This window comes from Schistocerca piceifrons, chromosome 1, assembly GCF_021461385.2.
Source record: "Schistocerca piceifrons isolate TAMUIC-IGC-003096 chromosome 1, iqSchPice1.1, whole genome shotgun sequence".
In the NCBI taxonomy this organism is placed as follows: Eukaryota; Metazoa; Arthropoda; class Insecta; order Orthoptera; family Acrididae; genus Schistocerca; species Schistocerca piceifrons.
Window position 1 is genome coordinate 365906476 of NC_060138.1, and position 21624 is coordinate 365928099.

The window sequence follows — 21624 nt, forward strand, 5'->3', positions numbered from 1 at the left end:
AGGAAATGTGCATTTTACGACAACAAAACACCGTGCACGCACAAGCGTCTGCAGATAGCAAAAGTATGTCAAAGGCCGTAGGGCGCAGACTGTAATTCTTCGTAACAAAAAATTGCTTGCTATGAGCATGACGTCACAACTGTTCAAATTAGGTTAGTTTGACCAGTTGCCAGCGGTCTGTTGCGCATGCGCATTCGACTCGCGTATAAGCAGTACCTCCTCCCGCTACCTGAAGTTTGGCAGCCGGCCTGTGTGGCCGTATGGTTCTAGGCGCTTCAGTCTGGAACCGCGTGACCGCTACGGTCGCAGGTTCGAATCCTGCCTCAGGCATGGATGTGTGTAATGTCCTTAGGTTAGTTAGGTTTAAGTTGTTCTAAGTTCTAGGGGACTGATGACCACAGATGTTAAGTCCCATAGTGCTCAGAGCCATTTGAACCATTTGAAGTTTGGCTGTTAGCTGTATCGGTAGTAGCAGCATGCAACCAGATGCAACGAGAAAATTTTTTATCGCGCGCTCTAGCTGCCAGATTCGCTCTTGCACAGAGTTGTCTGAGTTGTAGTGGGGAGGGGGTTAGTTGGTTGGTTGGTTTGTGGGATTAAAGGGACCAGACTGCTACGGTCATCGGTCCCGAAGGGGCTTAGTCCCCACGTGACCCGTGTTTACGTGAAGTGATTTCGCCGCTTCTCTTTGTGTACAGCTCTCACGTCAAATGAAAACAAAACGGATTTCTGTGGCCGGGAGCTATCAAGTGAATTAAAATACATTCAGATAATTACGGAGGGCAAAAATATATTATTAATTTCAGTTTACTGATTTTATTTTCTTTCCAAGTTAGTAGCAGGCAAGCATTAATCGCCTTGCAGAAGAATGAAGTTATTTTTTCAAGTTTGCTAAAGAAATTCCGCTGAGGCAATCATTTTATTTGAAACGAAGTGTTTCATTCTACAGTATTGGCTAGTTCCAACTGTTCGATGAATTTCAAGTGCACGTTATCATCTTCTGCCATGTATGGCATTATGCCATGATAAAGAACCAAACATGAGATCGTAGTGTACTGGTACTCCAAGAAAATTTACATCCCAAAAACCACACTGAAAAGCTGAATATCAGATGGAACCTACTTCATTGTGAATCTGGAAAAAGCCAATTTGCACTTCAAGCCGAATTATGCATTTTAGTATGGTTTACGAAATTTCGATGCTCTTTGGAGTATCCTCTGATGCCCCGTTTCTTTTATGGTGTAATGTAAGCTCTTAGTGCTTTATACACACGAACATGCGGGCTTCCTACACCACTGCAGTTGCACACGCACAATAATAGGTTTTCTGGCGCTCTCTGGCAACTGGTAAATCGAACCTATTTCTAACAGTATTGCGAATGGTGGTTAGAAAAGCATTACTTTCAAAGTAAATTTCTTTTTACGCAAGATGAATTATGTTTCGTGTGAGAAAGTGGGATGGATATCTAAATCACAGAGCGTTCGAAACTGAACAGTTTGAGGACCAGCCACTTACAAGAATTTCGAGCCTAGGCATTTATGTCATAATTTTAAATTTACTGGCACATTTGTGTGGTGTATCTTAAAGTATAACACACGCAAAAAAGATCAATATAACATGTGAAAGCTTAGCTTCTATTGTAGCGTGTTAATCTTAGAGACCAATATTATATGTGAAAGCTCAGCTTTTCTTGTCGATATACGGTACTGTGTACATTAATGTAAACCGCTAACTTTTCCTCTTGTGTGTTCGCACTATGTAACCAGTAATCTTGCTATTGGCTGACTATAACACGTGTCCTATGCTCTGAATAGCTGCTGTCATCGGCTGGCGAGAACTCGTGGCTTGAGATATGACTTGCTTACAAAAGGACATCGCAACCTCGGTTGCAACGCTCCGGAAACTAATGCGCTGTGTTTGGTGCAATTCTTCGAATTCATACTTTAGTAATACGAAATTATGCATCGTATATGTTGCTGCAAATCAAAGGTCTTTCCAAAACTTCTCTCCTTTTTTTTATTATTAAAAGTCTCTCCAAAACTTCTCTGCCCTGTCTCTCTCTCTCTCTCTCTCTCTCTCTCTCTCTCTCTCTCTCTCTCTCTCTCTCTCTCTTTTTGGGGGGACATTCTATGCGATCAATAAAACGTTAACCATTCAAAGGATTGATAAGTTTTACAGTTCCGAGGGAAAATCTACGGAAAACCTACTGTCACTTAGCACAGAAAAAGTGTATTTTTGCCCGGGAAAAGGCATATTTTTTAAACGGGATATCCGGCAGATATCTGGGAATTTTTTTTCCTTGTCCCCGTGTACACCTTGAACTAGCTCATTTCTGAGCTCATCTTTTCAATTACTCCACATACATCAGTCTCCTGCTCATTAGTATGTACCTGTTCTTAGACATCCCTTTCAACCTCCCAGTGCTCGGGAGGCTTGTTCGTTCAGAAAAAAAGTGTTCATGTGGTGTTTGTGTTCATTTGAATTTCTCAACCCTGGTAGTTCCTCAAAAGTGTGGCAGATGTCAGTTCAACTGCTTTGGACATGGGAAGTAATGGAAAACGACACTTAAACACACTATGCTTGAAAAGTCAGGTGGTCCAACTAAACGGTTGCCCCTCAGCCACCCTCATCAGAGCGATGTGTGAATGGGAGCCTAGAGAAAATTTGTGAGCAGAGTTGGATTGCAAAGAATATGTCTTGAGTTTGAAAGATTGTGGTTGAAACAGTGTTTGGGGAAGATTTTTGCTGGCTGATAAAACATGATAGAAGTCATGTCAGTTATGTGTACTGTGGTACATGCCCTGTGTTCCTATTTTTCAGTTTCACTGCAGTCTATCTGAAGGTAGCCTGCAGAACATGTCATAGTGTCGGTTGTGAAGCATCATCAGCTGCAGTGAAAGAAGCTATAGCTGAAAAGCGTGTAGAAATGTGTGCAAGAGGTCTCTACTCATTTACATTTTCACTCTCGATGTCAGGAGCTTGTCAGAGTCTGTGCACAATTTTGATGGGTAAACATCACCAAAATACAGCATTATCCTACAAAAGTATAGTGCAACTTTGACCCATTTTCATTGTCTGTTATATAGGTATGGATTACAATGTTGTCTCCAGTAGGTGCTGTAATTCAGGAATATATGCGTACAGCATAACTGTGTTGATGTGAGAAAAGGTCCATCAATTAGAAACAAAAGCAGGCTACAGATGGCGAGTCACTACAGTCGCAACGGCAGGATGATGAGCCAGCCAGAGCAGGTGACCTCAACACTTCTCACAGTTCCCTGTTCAACAACATTGAGATCTTGTCAAGCATTCGCACTCGAGTTCATCATGCTCGAGAATGGGACGCTCAACAATGAGTGAGCAAGAACCCCAATTTGCGGGTCTTTACTTAAGAGAGACACTTTACTATTAGCCTTCTTTGAGTGTCGCTTCGTAGAAACCTTCCTCTCTAAATTGATATAGATGCCTGTAAACCAGTGATCTCATACATACTTCTCATTTTGATTTTTCTCGTACATTCATTTTGCCCATTGTTCTTCAGTATTATTTCTCCACATTATTTAACAGTAACATGACTACTTAGAGCTAAACCTAATAAAAGTTCTTGCTAACCTAGTATGCCTCATCCATTTCGAAAGATCAAGAATTGAGAGTGTCTCTTTGTACGAAAATTCCAAAATTCATCATCCTCTGTGTTTCGTTTACTTAAAACTTCCCTATTGCCATTTCCCCTTAATTCCACAGGACTAATAATAGTGGTTCTTTCCTCATTTACCCAAAATCTGCAAACCGTCTCTGTCTAAACCATATTACACTAGCAGCCTCTCTCTGAAAATGAAAATGACAGATACTGAATCATTACATAGTTGATGATTTTCTTATTTTTGGGAATCATGGTCACATATAACTGATTAATGATTTCTTAATTTGATTTTACTTTTATTTCCTTTGGGGCACTATTGTAGTTTCAGCTCTGCAGCCATTTTCAAGTGATTCTGAGTTTCTGTTGTTTGTCGTATCACATGAAAATGGTTAAAGAGCCAAAATGGTAATAATTTCCAAAAGGAAATAAAAGAACAGCTAGGTGGCGAAAGTTTTACCATTTATATAATTTTCCTGTTCTGTCAGGGACTAGCAACTGACCCATAAAAGGCTTGGAGGCACAATGTAGGAAAGAATGCCTGCACCCCCCACCAGTCCTCTCTCTCTCTCTCTCTCTCTCTCTCTCTCTCTCTCTCTCTCTCACACACACACACACACACACACACACACACACACACACACACAGTCTTATAAATTCTTGTCATCACTTTCTTTCATTCTTGAAATTCAGCTGTCTCCCTGTACTGACTGATTTCAATTTTTTATTCCTCAAACCCTCCAGAGGCAGATTAATGAAGTTTTATGGGTGGGCACAATTGCCTAGAGGAGTAAGAAGACCCAGGGGTCATGTCCATGAAGGTTAAGGGAAAAAACCTTCAGAAACTACTGTTTTAATCTGCTTTGAGATTTAGAAATATCAAACAGCTGCAAAGATGTGTTTTATTGAGACAAAAAGTTTTAAATTTCTTGAAATGTGTGCCATTCACAACCTTCTTCTGAGTAACTTCATTTGCATAATTCTTAACGCACGACGTCGTCATAAGCCGTAAGTACAGTTGATAAGCACATGAAAAGCAAGTAAACTGAAATTTACTTTTAAAACTGTAGCTCTGGCCAGTTTAGTTTGTATAATAATTGTTAAGTCCTGAATAGATACTCAAATATTTATTTATGATTTTTATTTTCAATACAATTCACAATGATACAAACGTAGTTGGAATACAAATGCAATATCCATATTAATTACGTAATCAAAACAATGTGTTTGAGACTGATATCTCCAAGTAAATGGTGAGAATGATATTCCATTGTTACAGTAGCTCAAAGCTTACCCCCCCCCTCCTCAATCCTCTCGTTATTCTTTTTCCCCCTCCCTTGGGGAACATATCTGGGATGTTTTTGGGAATGTGTTCTGCATTTTCAATAGCTGACATCAGAACTGTCCTTTTATTATTATTATTATTATTATTATTATTTATTTATTTATTTACTTTTTTATTTATTTTTTAATTTATTTATCTATTTATATATATATATATATATATATATATATATTATTTTTTTTTTTTTTTTTTTTTTTTTTTTTTTTTTTTTTTTTTTTTTTTTTTTTCATTATCCTTCCTCCACTTTGGAGTTTGAGGTTCTTGTTTTCTTCTCCCTCCCTGTGCACTCTTGAAGGGTGGACCACACATCTGACCTGTAACAGGTGACTGGGTAAGATGTTAATTCCCAGCCCTGGGTTTTGACAGGTAGGGTTTGCATGTACCCGTCAGTACAAGCCAGACCCTGGCAGGGGTGAGTGCCTTCCCAAATTGCTGATTAGTCCCTCTGTCAGATTTTTGTGGGGTGTGAACAATCACTTCAGGTGGGTGCGGCCCCCTCTGAGTGGAGGGGCCCGCAGTTGGAAGGAGCATGCCATCAAAGATGATGACAATGAGCTAATTATCTTCTTCACATTCAATGTCCACTAAACTTGTTTACACAATGGCACTTTGCTTTTCGAGACTACTTCTAATCCTCAAACACAAATGCTTGCAGCTCAGCTCCTCTGTGGCTGTCCTGTTTGTGTCGAGGCCCATCAAATGTTGAATTCTTCTTATGGTATTATTTACCCTGGGCTGCTTGATGATCTGACCGAGGCAGAAATCCAGACGTACCTCTCTGAACAGGGCTCCATTGGGTGATGAAATGGTAGCTGCATCCTTAGTGCCCAAAAGCACCCTTTTTCTCACTTTTGAGAGAGTGGTGCCTCCCTCAGAGACCAAAGCAGGCTACGAAGTTATCACAGTCAGACTGTACATTCCAAACCCGATGGGTTGCTATCAGTGTCATCATTACTACACTCGAATGTCCTGTCGACCCCTTAGCTAAATGTGTAATCGGTGGTAGGGATGTTCACAAGGGTAATAGTCCGCTTCCTTCTTCCCGCTGTACCAATTGCAATGGCGACCATGCAGCCTCATCCCGAGATGTCCCATGTATCTCAATTTGTGGGCTGCCCAAGAGATCTGGGTGAAGGAAAAAGTGCTTTACTCTGTTGCTCTCAAGTTGTTGGCTAGTCGGACACCCTGTGTTCTACCATCCGGCATCTACAGTACTGTTCTTGCTACATCTCGCTCCACGAAGGGCATGGCCATGCCGACATAAGACCTCGTATTCAGCACCTTGGTTGTAAAATAGTCCAGCATTGTGATAACGTCCCCATCTCCTCTTCCAGCTGTGCAACAAGCCAACAAACTTTTGCCTCGGATGCCGAAGTCATCTGCTACACAACTGACAGGCTGGAAAGAACAGATTGTGCAGACGTTATACATCCCTCCAGCCAACAAACATCTGGGTCTTCCTCTGCAAACCGGAACAGCTCCAAGAAGTCAAACAAAGGCAAATGGTCTTCTCATTTGCCAACTCGGAGATTTCTTCAATGGTGTCAGCATGTTATACCTTCACCAGCCCAACCTCTGTATTGCTGCTGCACAGTGCCAACCATTTTTCTGCTGTGGACTCTGCAGACCGACAGAGAGAGAATTCTGACACTTATGTAGATCTCATGGAACAGAACCCTCCAGCCTCTGCGTCCTGTAGCAGTGAGTCTTCAAATGCTGGCACTTGGCAGCTGCTGAGCTGAAACCACTTCATCTTTGCCCTCCTCCCCTTTCCTCTTCATGACTCTCCTCCAATGGAACATTCATGGCCTTAGTTCCAATGAAGAGAAATTATGGCTGCTCTTGGAATTGAAGTATCCGGTTGTTGTCTGCCTCCAGGAAACAAAATTACATCCTCATGACTGCTTTGAGCTCTCGCATTTCTTTTAGGTCTGCCTTGACCTTCCCATGCCAAGGACAGCAATCCAACTCGTGGGGGAGTCACACTGCTCATCCGGGATAACATTCCTAGTCAAACCATCTCCTTGTCTACCCAGCTTCAAGCTGTTGCAGTCCTTCCTCACTTCACCTTTTCTTTTTGTATTGTTTACATCCCTCCGTCATTTGGTGTCACCAGGACAACTTCCGTCAGTCTATTGGGCAACTCCCTTACCCCTTTCTGTTACTGGTGACTTTAATGTGCACAATCCTCTTTGGGGCTCTTCAAGAACCTGTCAGAGAGATGCCTTCGTGGCTGACCTTCTCAATCAACTTAACCTCATTTGTCTTCCACTGGAGCACCCACATTCCTTTCAGATTACATGTACATCTAATCCCATTTGGAACTCTCCTTCTGTACTGCTCAGCTTTCCTGTGGTCTCGATTTTTATTATCTCTGACAGGTACACGAACGACAATTTCCCATGTGCTATCCGTTTTCTAACTCTTATCCCACGTACGTGCAACCTTTAGCAGACAGCATTACTCTTGTTGTGATGACCAGGTAGAATACCTTACAAATGTTATCCTTACCACTGCAGAATGTTCCATTCCTCGTAGTTTCTATTTATCACACCATGTCCTGGTCCCTTGGTGGACTGAGGTGTGCTGCGATGCAATTCGGGCACAGAAGTGCTCTCCGCATTTTTAACCATCATCCTACAGTGACAAACTGAATTCATTACAAACAGTTGCGAGACAGTGTCGTGTTCTTTGGGATAGCAAAAAAGCTAGCTGGGTTTCATTTACTAGTTCTTTTAATGGTTCTGCTTCTTCTTCCATCGTATGGGCCCACCTCCAAAGGCTCTCTGGGACCAAGGCCCATTCCCCAATTTTTGGCCTGACAGTTGCAGATGATGTCCTAGTAGACCCTGTTGCTATTTCCAACACATTGGGCCACTATTTTGCAGAGATTTCGAGCTCCACCCAGTATCATCCTGTCTTTCTCCATCGGAAATGAGTCAGGGTGGCTCGGACGATATCCTTCTCTGCTGAGAATCGCGAGTTCTACAATGCTGCCTTTACTATGAAGGAGCTAGATCATGCTCTCACCCCGTTCCGATCCTCCGCCCCTGGGCCAGATGATGGTAACATTCTGATGTTGCATAACCTTTGTTTTGCAGGCAGGCTTATTCTCCTCCCCGGCCCTCTGCCCTAAGGTCGGACAGTGTTGACATTCAGATCTTGCCGATCCTTTCTCTTGCAGGCAAGCACTTTCTCCTTCATACGTACAGTCAACAGAGGGCACATTTCCCAGATGCTGGCGTGAAGCATCTGTCTTGCCCATACCCGTACCTAAGATTGGTAAGGACAAACATCTTCCATATATTTACTACCCCATTTCTCTCACCAGCTGTGTTTGAAAAGTAATGGAACATATGATTCATGTGCAGCTGGTATAGTGGCTTGAGTCTCGCAATTTACTAACGACTGCACAGTGTAGATTTCGTTAACACCGTTCTGCAGCTGACCATCTCATTACTTTGTCCACATCACGAATGGTTTTCTGCGCAAATACCAGACTGTACCTGTGTTTTTCAATTTGGAGAAAGCCTACGTACGACACCTGCTGGAGGACTGGTAACTTGCGTACTCTGTGCACGTGGAGCTTCAAAGACCGAATTTCCTCCAGGTATTTTTAAAAGATTGAATTTTCAAGGTATATACATGTGGTTTCTACCTTGTTAGACATCTTTATCCAGGAAAACAGCGTACCTCAGGGTTCCATCCTGAGCATCATCCTCTTCGCTATAGCAATTTGCTATTATGGCCCGTCTCCTGCTAGGCGTCTCTGGCTCTCTTTTCATTAACAATTTTGCCATCTATTGCAGCTCTCCATGGACCATGGACTTGTCTCCTTGCGCAGAGTCTTCAGTGTTGTCTCGGCTGTCTATATTTATGGACCATCGACAATGGCTTTTGCTTTTCTACTGACAAATCCATTTGTGTGTTACTGGTGGCGCAGTTGGTTTCTTCCACCACGTTTACATGTTTGATGTGTTGCTCTTCTGTTAGTTGAAACTATGAAATTCCTAGGGCTCATACTTGATAGGAAACTTTCTTGGTCCTCCCATGTGACTTATCTGGCCGACCACTGTACGCAGTCCCTCAACGTCCTATGTATCTGCAGCGGTACTTCATGGGGAGTGGATTGGACCACACTACTCCATTTGTACCAATCCCTTGTATGCACGGATTTAGACTATGGTTGTCCATTTGGCGTTTGGTGCCTTTTACACTAGCCCGGTTGAAAGTCTGTATGCAGAAGCTGCTGCACTACTGAAGTCGTACCACCTTGATTTTCTCCTCAGCATAAATTTGTGCTGTTTGTCTGCCATGCTTGATCACCCATCCTATTCCGCCTCTTTCGATGACTCCTTTGACCGCCAGTATGGGGCACATCTCTCTTCTCTTTTACCTCCTGGAGTTTGCTTTCGATTATTGCTCTGACAGCTTAACTTCACGCTACCTGCCACTTTCCCAATGTATTTGAACCCTTCACCACCTTGACTTTGTGTGCTGGGCCGTGTTCACCTTGGACTTCATTCGCTTCTGAAGGACACTACTCCAGCCTCGCTCTTATCACCGTAAGTTTCTTGACCTTCACATTCGCACAAAACTTCATGATAGTACCTTTGTATACGTTGATTGCTCTCGGACTGACTGTGCTGTTGGGTGTGCCTTTGTTATGGTCCCCAATTATTTTCGGTATTGGCTTCTGGAACATTGCTCAGTATTTATGGCGGAGCTCTTCACCCTCTATCAGACCATGCAGTACATCCGGTGATACAGGCTTCTCAATTGTGTCATCTGCTCAAACTCTCTGCGGCCTTCACAGCCTCTGTAAGCTGTATGCCGTCCATCCCTTGGTGCAATGGGTTCAGGAAAGCTTTCACTTGCTCACTCTTTATGAAGCCATTGTGACGTTTATGTGGGTCCCTGGTCCACATTGATTTGATGGGAAATGCCTTTTTTTAACCACTTATGTTCTCATTTATATTTGCTGTCGAGAGTTATCGGCTGTTTTAGCGAACTACACATGGGCGGTAGCGTGTTTTACTTTGATCCGTCATAGGAATATGGCAAAGAACATTTGAACTTCAGTTCAGGATTTCCATTGTGTCTATGGCTAATTGTATCGACCTTCCTCCAAGACCCCTGTTTTTAGCTGTCTTTCCTTCTGTCAATTGGACTTAGTGTGTAGTCCTTAATTGTCTTCATTTTCTACAGTCGTGATATGGGAATGTATGGCTTTAGTTGTTTTTGCACCCTAAAACAAAACAAAGCTTGCTTACAGGTACATAATGCTATAGTCTTGAATGTAATATACACTATCATATGCTCAAGAGGACTCATCACATCGAGTAAGTCTGTGCACAAAAGCTCACTTTTCACTGCCTGAGTACATACAGTAAAACTAATTTAGTTTCATCAATTAGTTTGATCCATTTACCACCTGGAGATGATAGGTGAACATCAAAATGCTTAGTACTTAACAAGTAAAACAACTGATGTAGAAATTCTCTGTACTTTGTAATTTAACTTTACAGTCGCAGCATCAAAAGCAGTCCACTATGGACTACAATGTGTAAAAGTTTGTGAGTAATCTCAGATAAAGTTAATTTACTATTGCTGATTCCAAAATTAAGCTATATAGTAACAGGAAACACTGGTCAACATAATACGCAAGGAGTTATGTACTTCGTGTTATTTTTCAAGCATGTTTCATGCTGCACAAAACTGAAAACTCCACTCTGTGAAGACGAACGTCCCCTTCACACTGAGCTACCACTGTCAGAACGTTTTCAGTAGCAGCTTTTACATGACACCACTAGGTGGCGCGTTTGACTGGCCGAACTTTGGTGCACTGCGAGTGAAAAGTCAGCATGTGACGTCAGCGTAGCAGTAGCAGTAATGGCACCAAAACAGCAGCTTGTGGTAGCATCAAAAGCTGATTGCAGCAACTGTTCTCAATAGTGCCGTACATGCTGCGCTGTGGGCAAAGCAGATAATGCCCTAATGGAAAGCATGTGCTTCTGTGGTAAATGGAGAAGCCCTGCTAATATTTGGTGTGCCACAATTAGAACAGGTGGGGGAACACAAGTCACTGGTACAGGTAGTACATTATGTCAGGCACACAAAGTAAAGTGGCTTGGGGAATACTGAATTGAATGATGAAATCCACTGTCCAAGACTCTAAATTTTTGTGCTTAACTTAGGTGCAGATTACAAAAATTACCATTTGATTTTAATTTAGTTTCAACTCTCCCCTCCTCTTTGATCCAACCTTGGTCGCCTCATTATTATGACAACATTGTCTACTTGTGTACTGTAATATTTTCCAACTTATTATTGCTATATAACTCAGATTAACAAAAGAAATTATCATGATTAGTTCATTAATTCTGCAAATGTATTTAGACTTTTTGTTAGAAGGGCAGTCCTTTTATACCGATGTGTAAACTAAACTAACCATTTGTGGGAAACGAACCTGTATACAGGAATAATATGCAAGGAGCATTACAGTACTCACTAGCATAAAAGGTGCTTTATACTTGCACCTTATGGCACTCATTTCGTATGGTTCGTGCACTGGCCCTTCACATTTCGACAGTATTAAGTCAGGCAGTGATTTGCCTGGGAAACCTGTAATTTTTGGAGGACTTACAAAATATTATAAGAAACTGAAAAATGTCGTGGGTATTTGAACTATTTGTGACCGAAATGAGTCTTTTTCTTTTAAATTGTTTAGGAAGTTGTTCTTTAAAGTACATTCAGTTTGGTGTAGTTGCATAAGGGAAGGCAAAGCAGTGCATTTACTAAGGCTCACACTGATATTTGACTTAAAGTGCGCAGGAGCCGTAGTGTAAAGAGTTCCCATTTTGAAACACCTCTGTCTTTATCAAATTGTATTAATTATTGAAATAGCATTATTTTTTAATCCAAATGTAAAAAGTAACCAATTTTAGTTTCTGAAATTGCAGATCTTTCAAAGTCCAGTTTTGAAAAATCAGGAATGTAAGAATATATTTGCAAAATGAAGAGCAAACCTATGCATGAATGCAACAACATATCAGTGCGCTTGTAAGTTACTCTCTGGTTCCATGTCATTGGGCAGTTGAATGGTCTCTTATGGTACCATAGGACTCTGTCTCAGGATTTAACATCATAGAACAAAGAAATTCATATGTTTGTCTGCTAGCTAAATTTGGTATTGTGCAAAACTGTGAACACTATAATGTGACTATTTTAGGTGGCGCCTATTCTGAACTATGGTTACGTAAGACACTGGTTGGGGTCAGGCTTGAACTACCTCATTTACAACATTGCCAACCACAGCAAGCAGTTGCACAGTAGTTGTCACAAAGTGGTTTGTGCACTCCACTTTGCTTTGTTTTGTGCATAGCGCTTTATTTTCATATCTTCATTTAAAATGAGCAAAGAGACTAGTGCTTATCCTGGTGTTTTGAGTGAGTGTCTCATGACACCAGAAGGAATCTGTGATCTATGTGATGGTTCTACTCTTCCAGAAAGATAGAACGTGGTTGTAGGCTGGCTGCGAGAGAGAAATGGGGCTTATTCCCCATGCACAGCTGCTCACCTATCGGACATTTGAATTTCTCTTTTGTTTATGCTCAGTGGCCACTGCTACATCCTGTTCACACTAGAGCGACCATGCCAAGAGTCTTCGTGTAAAGCACATACATAGTTGTGGCCCACCTCCCCTGCCAGTCCAACTTCCAATCTTAAGTATCTCACTGGTTCTACCTGTAGCATTGTCAAGGTGGATTGCACAGCCCACAAAAGTGCACTGTAATAAGCTGCAATTTCAAAAACAGTGCTCTGCAGATTTTTGTCGTTATCATGTTTGGTGGGAAAAGAAAAGTAATGTCAAGAAAAACCGTAAATTAAAATCATTCTGTACATTGGCGAGAAAATTATGCTTTTTGTCAACAAAAACAATAATTTGCTGACAGCTTAAATAGAGGCAAAAGAAGAATAACAGTTAGACACTCTTATTATAGAGAATAAAAATTATTTATTCTCATTGATTATTATTTTATCTCCAACATACCCCGCCCCACCACCACCGCCCGCCCTTCCCCACCATTTAGCAAGACAAACTTTAAAATTTACATGTCTAACCATTTACATACTAAAACTGAAACTTGGTATGTCTGGAAAGTAAGTTTCCTTTCATTCTACCGTCACTGTAGCACTAGTGTCGCATTTCCCCACATTTACACTTGTCCCTCTGGTTCATTGTCTTTCCACTGACTTCATTACAGCCTGATTGTGTTGTGTTTACATTTGTTAGTGATCGTTTAAAATGTTTAAGGATTCTCTGAGCCTTCCAACTTTAGTGCATTCTGTAATACGGTTTTTGAACACAAAGAATGTTAAGCCAGCTGAAATTCATGAAAAAGTTGTAGAAATTTATGGTGAAACTGTAATGACTGCTGTAATGGTGAGAAAGCAGGTAAAACAATTTAATGATGAATGAAGTAATGGCCATGGCAAAGCACAGAGTGGATGGCCTTCAGTTGTCAGTGAAGGTTAACTTGAGAAATTGAATGAGAAAATTTGTGAAGACAGACAGTTCACAATGGGAATGCTTTGTGATGAGTTTTTTTAAATTTCAAAAACTATTTTGCATGAGATTGTCACAAATTGCTTAAATTTTCACAAATTGTGTTCCTGTTGGGATCCGAAAAAACTTATGGCTGTCCATAAAATGAAGCAACTTGGCAGTACTTTGATATTTCTTACTTGATGAAGTGGCAATGGAGATGAACTGTTAAACAGAATTGTGACCAGTGATGAAACTTGGATTTGTCGTGTCATGCTCCAGAATCAAAGCAGCAGTCTAAGGAATGGAGGCACTCGCAATCCCCCCCAAAAAAACATGAGTTTAAAACAATGTTGCCACACAAAAAATTATGTTTACTGTGTTCTGGCACAGATAGATCATTCTGCTTGTTGAGCTCTCAATAATGTTTATTTTACCAAAAATATGTGTTACACTTTCTAAAAATAACTGATGAAGAAATACAAGGGTTTGGTGATCTTTGAACATGCTCATCAGTAACATTCATTGATGATGTTTAATCATTTCTGAGAAACAATCTCAATGAAAAATTCGCAAACTCCACCTACTTGGTTAAAACAATTTCCTGTCTCACCACATTAGTTTTGCCGTGTGAATGCAAAGTTGGGCTTCTCTGCTGTGAGTAGTGTGTTTATACCATCTACTAACATGAAATAGGAATGAGGTTTTTGTACAGTGGAAGTACATTTTATATATTTAAATTCATTTGTAGTATTAATAGATCTACTGGTTTTGGCTATTTCAACACTGCCCCATGGAACATGGGACCTCGTCGCTAGATGGCTAGATGCAGATAGTATAGGCTGCCCCAAGGTAGCCCTATTATACTGGACCTATGGATATGAGAGACCCTTCACCGCTCCTGACTGTTGGAACTCAGCAAGGGCAGTTTGATCGTGTAGGCTACGGCCAAACTACCTTATTATTCCTATGTCAGCAATTTATCCACTGCTGCCCACGGTCAGGCATCCGAACTGATACTGCATGAATCCACACTAAAATTTTGTTCACTCATTCTTCCTGTTGATGCCAGAAGTCGGGCTGGCTGCGAACATAACTCAGATAACACTGTGACTCACATCTTATGCCAGTCTGAAGTCTGCGTCTTTATGAACATACCTCCTTACCTTAATACAGGAACATTCCAGACAGTTCAGCTCTGGGCTTGACACAGATGTAGTAAGTTGAGAAACTGTGATAAAAATAGGCTAAGGAAGGAGTTTGAATAGCCTGCAAGAAAGTATAGAAAAAGATGTGGTACAAAGACAATTTATTATTGTGACACACTAGTCTCTGATAATCTTGCTTAAGATAATGTTGCAGTTTAATGTATCTGTAGGTATAGGTGTACTCACTTGGTTTGAGAGCAAGCAAAGCATTTCGTAATCAAATCAATCTGTAGCGCCATTATTCACTGTTGAAAGTTTTATTAAACAATGGAAAATAGACTTTGGAAGGCTGTCTGTGTCTTAACAGGCTGCCCGTGTTTGAAATTTACTCCAGTTGTGGGCATGCTATCTGACACTGTACTGCAACCTGTAGATGCTGATCTCACATCGCCATCTACCAGCAGAATCCCTACACTGTGCAAAAGCGAAGCTACAGTCCTCTAACACAAGCCATTGTGACCCTGTATTTGTTACCGTAGCCGAGCCTTGTAATGTCTTAGATCAATAGACATACCATGGCTGATAAGAATTTAGATATTGCTAACACTTCTTGTAGACTATCAACCATTAGTTACTGTGGAATTTATTCTTATCTTCATATCTTTTCTCTGTCAAAACTACCAGCTTGTACCACAAAATTTTTCTTCCATCTCCCACTCAACTTTGATGAATGAGTCCATCCTTTATGCTGATAGGTGTCCTCATGCATTTATTGCATCCTACATTTTTTGGAAAATGGATGTTCACCTATCCTACATCAATGTTTTATAACATTCTCAACATATTGCACAGAGCTTTCATCTCATGACGTGACTGTGACTGCTGTTCCATGCTAAGTGTGAAAGCCAATTTTCAATTAACATAAAATTTATGTGGAATGCGGTATGGGCACAAAGATTCCATAGTAACATGACGTGTAATCATAACCAAATTGTTATGCTTTATGGGGAATTTTCTTTGGTGAAATCTTAGTATGAGCTATCCTCAGAGGCTTTCCCAGTAGATGGGACATTCGCAAAGGACTGACTCCAAAGGAATGGTTTATTAGACTGAACAGTAGGCCCTAGGAACAACTTGTAACGCACAGTTGTTCACCACTTCCTTCAAATCAGTGTCATTCCCACCTTAATCTTGTTCCTCATTACCGTTACACTGTTCCTCGTTCCTGCTTTGGCCTCTTCATAGTTCCGTTTCTGCTGTTCCCACATTGGGCTCGTTTGATCATTCTCATTCTGTGTTAGGTATTCTCCTGTTCCCCATTCTAGCCCCAACGTTGGTCATTCAGTTGTAGTTCCTTTTATTCATTGTGTTCAGCTGTTCTTGTTCAATTTCAAACCCTTCTGGAAGTCTCAACTTGTAATTCTTTGCATATGCTGTTCAGCATTCACAACTAATAATTTATAACTTTGTTTAAATTTAAATTAACAAGAAGTCCCAGTTTGCTGGAACTCATTTTTGATATGCCTGTGCATATTTTGAAAAGTGCTCATATTTTTTACTTAAGTATTGCAAAATAACAATAATCAATGGCAGTATAGAAGATTTTTTGTAATTAACACCAATTAGTTGCTAAAAATAATATTTTGAACTGAAATTAAATGAATTTAGGGAAACAGTTCCATGTATCACTTTCACATTCAAGCTGGTAACACATTAAGGTGGTTAAAGGGCAGTTGGACAGCCTGGAGTCAGTCTATTCTTTTTTGTTCATTCAAGTCACCAACTTTTTTTAGCTCGGATTACAAACATTTCTGGTCACGCTTGAATTTGACATATATACAATAGTTATCTAACAAGGGGGTCCTTACAGACAGGCCCTCCTTGATTTTCTTCTTACTTCTATAATTTGAAGGTAACTGGCCAGACATTAACTTTCTAAAGCAGTATGAAGCACTTCTCAAAACACTTGATACATCAGCTTCGAAGATTGGGAGATTTCTAAGCTTTTGTCAAGTGTAAAACAGTTTCTGTAGGCTTTTTGATTATTGCTTTGAAATCAGATGAATATAAGAATGGCAAAGTGCTGTAGATATAACCAATTTAATACGAGGAAGCTTCCTTTAAGGTAATTGCATGGACATTTTTGATGCCAAGTGTAATATTGTAATGCTGAGCATTAATTATCATCTTATATTCTATTGGATTATACTATTTTTATAGACTAATTCCTTTTTTCTTTCAGGTTGCTGAGCGTGCTTTGTACTTCTGGAACAATGAATACATCATGAGTTTAATAGAAGAACACAACAATGTGATAATGCCAATAATGTTTCCAGCTCTGTACCGAATAAGTAAGGAACACTGGAATCAGACTATTGTGGCCCTTGTGTACAATGTGCTCAAAACATTCATGGAGATGAATAGCAAGTTGTTTGATGAGCTCACAGCTTCATATAAAGCTGACAGGCAGAAGTAAGTAAGCATGACTCACATAAATTGTAGAACTTTGCTATCAATTGTCGTGTGACAAAGGAGAATTGAATATTAGATGTTAGCTTAGTTTCAGGCAAACTTCCAACTCCTTCCCTCATTTTTCCCCCATCCCCCACATCCTAGAAAAACAAAACATCTTCACTGACCTTTCAGAAAAAATATTCAGTTGTTAATAGTTCACCGAAGTACCCAATGACACTTGTGATTCACACAGGCTTCCGTAAAAAGAACTGTGAGAAATTGGTTGGTTGGTTAGTTCTTCCCATATGTTGCAAAAGGTGAAAAGTCATGATCAATACATGAATTCTGTAGTGAACATGCATACAGTTATTCAGTTTGTAAGGACTGCTCTGTACCCATATTTTGCTGTAATAAGTTATTTTGTAACAGTAGAAAGAAATTTTCCCTCCTCCCTTTCAGTCTGTTGTATAGATGATTACTTTACACACCTTGAAACAGTGTAAAAGCCACTTTATCAGAATGAATAACATCTATGGTTTCTTATGTAAATAAAATGGGGACATCTCAAGAGCTGAGCCGATACTCATTTTGTTATTCGGTGCTTTGTGTGGCTCAGCTATAAACCATTACCGGTGTGCTGGAAAAAAATACATGTAAAAATTTGTTATTTTGTTCCAGTGCACCAGACCAAACTTTGGCCAATAACAAATGATTAATGACGAGATTGAGGTTTGCAGCGTATTGAAGGTAACTGTGTTGATCATTTTTGTTAAGTTAGTTCATCTACACAGGTTGTAGACACTTATTTCAGATTTTGTTTAAGGAGGTTGGGAAATAATTTTGGTCAGATTATAATTATATACTCTACATTCTTCAGTACTACCAGCCCTAATTTACTTTGGTCTTTACACTCAACTTCTGTGAAGAAATTTCTGATGTTTAATTATCTGAGCTCATCATACTATCAGTTTGCTTTCCCATTTGTTTGTATTGAGAGAGAAATGTTGCTATTTCTTTTAGCAGTTGGATTTCTTGTATCCCGCTATTGTTGTCATATTTCATGGGGCTGTTCGCTTTTTTGTAACATTGTGATTCATCTCGCCCTCTGAAATTTGGGAGTACTTTGTTGTGGCATCATCTGATGAACTGTTTCTTCATCGTAGAACTTCTTTTATCTCCGTGTTAGAACTAATAACTTTTCTTGTATTCTTGCTTGTATAAATGTGTAGATTACGTCTAAGAACTATTTCTCCCTTCCTTTCCTTCAACTATAGTGGTAACCTTCTGGGTCTTAGATGGCTTTGTGTACTTCTGTGATTGATGAAAAAAGAAACCTTTACCTGTCTTTAAAAGTCTCTCCTCTGTTAAAGTAATTTGTCTTGTGTTTGTTTCGTCATCTATGTGACTTGGCAGTTAACTACTAGTATGTGAAAGTACATAATTCTAATTTTACATTTATGTCCTTCACTCTGATAGTTTGAAATAGAGATGAAGAGGAGGTACAGGTGTTAGTGACTAGCTGTTTGTACTTCTTTTTCCAGAAGTTAATAATTAGACTCAATATGTCTTCACAAAGAAGAAAAGTCTGAGATACATTTGGTGGTGTTCTTCAGGATTAATCTACTGAAGTTGTGTTAGTAATAAGAGAAGTTACAGATAAAGTTGCGTTTCATCAGATATATATCTGTACTCAAAGGAAGAGTACAAACCACCTTCAGTGATGGAACACTGCGACCTTTCAAGGCCTCCCTGTATTCGGGCCTGGCTTATTTACAACATTAATCCTTAACTTGTTCGTGAAAATACTGTAACACATAGACAGCCCCTCCAAGACTGTCCCCCCCACCCCCCCATCCCCACCCCCTCTCCCCCTAGTGGTCTAAAAAATACAGTTATGAGAGTAATAATTTTGAAATTAAAAATAAATCAGTCAGGAGTGACAGCTGACTTCTTTACCTGTCCAGTTTGACCTTTTAGGATTAGTACTTGAAATTACAGCAATGACACGTGTGTAATGAACAACTTTATTCATAAAAGGACCGCACACTGAACAAGGAACACACACAGACAGAGAACACACACTGCTAGGACAACTGTGTACATAACAACATCTGTGGACACCAACGATATTATGTGGTGGTAAAATTTGAATCTCAACACGCTTCCTCAATTTTTACACACAGGTATAAATTGATGAACTTGAGTCCTTAAGTTTGTGGTTCTAGGTTTGCAGTCAGAGTCCAACAACACACATCTCGTGATTCGCCGCAGGAAGGGCCTTCATCAGCATGTCTGCTACCATGTCTTCTGTTGACCGATATTCCAGTTTCAGTGGATAATCTTGCAGGGCCTGGCGAATGAAGTGGTACTTTATGTGAATATGTTTTGTCTTTGAGTGGAAAACTGGATTATTTGCCAATTTTCCAGCTGACTGGTTGTCATTGAACAGTACAATGTTTGACAGCTCCGCTAAACCCAGCTCCTTCACGGTGGTTGATAGGTGAATCACTTCCTTTGCTGCTTCGGAGATACTCATATACTCAGCCTCAGTTTATGAAAGAGCGACGGTCTTCTGCTTGTGTGAACACCATGAGATTGCTGACTTGCACAAGATGAAGTTGTAACCAGTATACGACTTCCTGTCAGCATCAGAATTTCCCAACTCAGCATCTGCAAAACCGAATATTCCCTTGTTATCCTTGACGTAGGTTAGTTTCTTGTCAGTTGTTCCCTTGAGGTATCTAAGGATTTGTTTAGCTGCCTGCCAGTGAACAAGATCATGGCTGTTGTTGTATTGGCTTAGCTTGTTGACTGCATGGCATATACCAGGGTGAGTGCCAATGGCGATGTACATCAACGCTCCGAGCAGTTCCCTGAACAGATACTGAGTCCCATCCGCTGTACCTGCAGCTGTAACATCCAGTTTGATCACGGTCGCAAACGGGGCTCTTACGGGCTTGCAGTCATCCATTCGGAATCGGTGTAAAACTTCTCTGATGTAGCCACTTTCACACTGCGTGAGTTTGTCAACAGACTGATTTACGTCAATGCCCAGGTAGCATTTCACAGGACCAAGATCCTTGACATCGAATCTGGCAGATAACTTGTCCTGGATCTGCCTTGTACTTTCCGGGTCTGATGATGCAATTATGATGTCGTCAACATAAGTGAGCAGGAAGAATTGAGAATTTCCCACACTGCCCACATATACACAAGGATCTTCACTAGTGGGCTGCAATCCAATTGACGTTAATGTGGCGTTTAATTTGGCATGCCACTGTCTGCCAGCTTGGCGCAGTCCGTAGATGGCTTTTGTAAGCTTGCACACTTTGTCACCAGATTTCAACTTCTGGAGCATATCATCTGCCTTTTTGGCTATGTGATGGTCCTCCTCAACATCTCTCATTTTCTGTAAGAACTTGGCTAATGAATACGGCTGTTCCATGAAGATTTCAGTATCTATTTCACATTTGAGGAATGCAGTGGTGATACCCAGCTGCGAGACATGCAAGTTAAACTTCACTGCCAGAGCAATGAGGAGTCTGAATGATTTGATTCTTGCAACTGGAGAGAATGTTTCCACAAAGTCAACTCCGGGTCTTTGGTTGAATCCTCGTGCAACTATTCTGGCCTTTCTTCGTAGCAAGGATCCATCACTGCCCTATTTGTTTCTTAAGACAGTTCTGCAGTCAATTATTTTTCTGTTTGCTGGTCTGTCCACGATGTCCCAGGTTTCATTCTTGACTAGAGACTTGACTTCATCGTATGTAGTGCTAAACCATTCTTGACTATCTGGACCATTCAATGCACCCTCAACACTGATTTCTGTTGCATTAGCAGCAAAGTTGATGTCATGACTTGAAACATCTGGTGCAAGCTGTGGAGCAGGTGTGACACTTGAGGAATTGCTGTCCTCGTCACATGACAGGTTATCATCTGAAATGATATCGTGTGGTAGCGAGTTGACTTCTTCTTCTTCTTCTTCTTCAAAACCGTAAAGTTGTTCTTCATCAGAGAATGATTCTGACACACAGCTTCTGTTGTCACTCAAGTCTCCTGGTGAAAGGTCCATGCAGATGCATTTTCTTTGGCAATGATGTTGTTCATCTGCAGGGAGGTCTACATAGGTTTGCTTGGGTTCAAAACTGTTATGATCAAGGAACCTGACATCTCGTGATGTGTGTGTCTTGTGGTCTTTTGGCACCCACACACGATAGGTAACTGAATGGTCTGAGTAGCCTACGAAGATTCCTTGCTTGCCTCTCGGATCAAACTTCCCCTTGTTTGGCGACTTGTCTAGGATGATGACACTTTCACCGAATACACGAAGGTGTGACAGGTCTGGTTTCTTCTTCATCCACTTTTCATGTGGAATTCCACCTGAAAGTCCTTTGGTTAGGCAGCGATTTCAGAGTGGTTGGTTGTGTTAATAGCTTCGGCCCAAAGTGATGGTGGCTGTCCAGACACTCCAGACTCCAGCATCATGCAG

General features: G+C 40.7%; 1 protein-coding gene across 2 annotated transcripts in view; it reads left to right on the forward strand.

Moving 5' to 3' along the window:
- Positions 1 to 21624, forward strand: part of LOC124785919 (serine/threonine-protein phosphatase 2A 56 kDa regulatory subunit epsilon isoform) — a 277259-nt gene that overhangs the window by 227218 nt on the left and 28417 nt on the right. Inside the window, exons 9-10 of one of the 2 annotated variants that reach the window (XM_047254221.1) lie at positions 16924 to 17153; positions 17814 to 17882. In XM_047254221.1, the coding sequence (XP_047110177.1) occupies positions 16924 to 17153; positions 17814 to 17847 (264 nt within the window). In that variant the 3' untranslated portion in view covers positions 17848 to 17882. The remainder of the gene's footprint in view (positions 1 to 16923; positions 17154 to 17813; positions 17883 to 21624) is intronic. The other variant, XM_047254220.1, reaches the window with a different exon arrangement.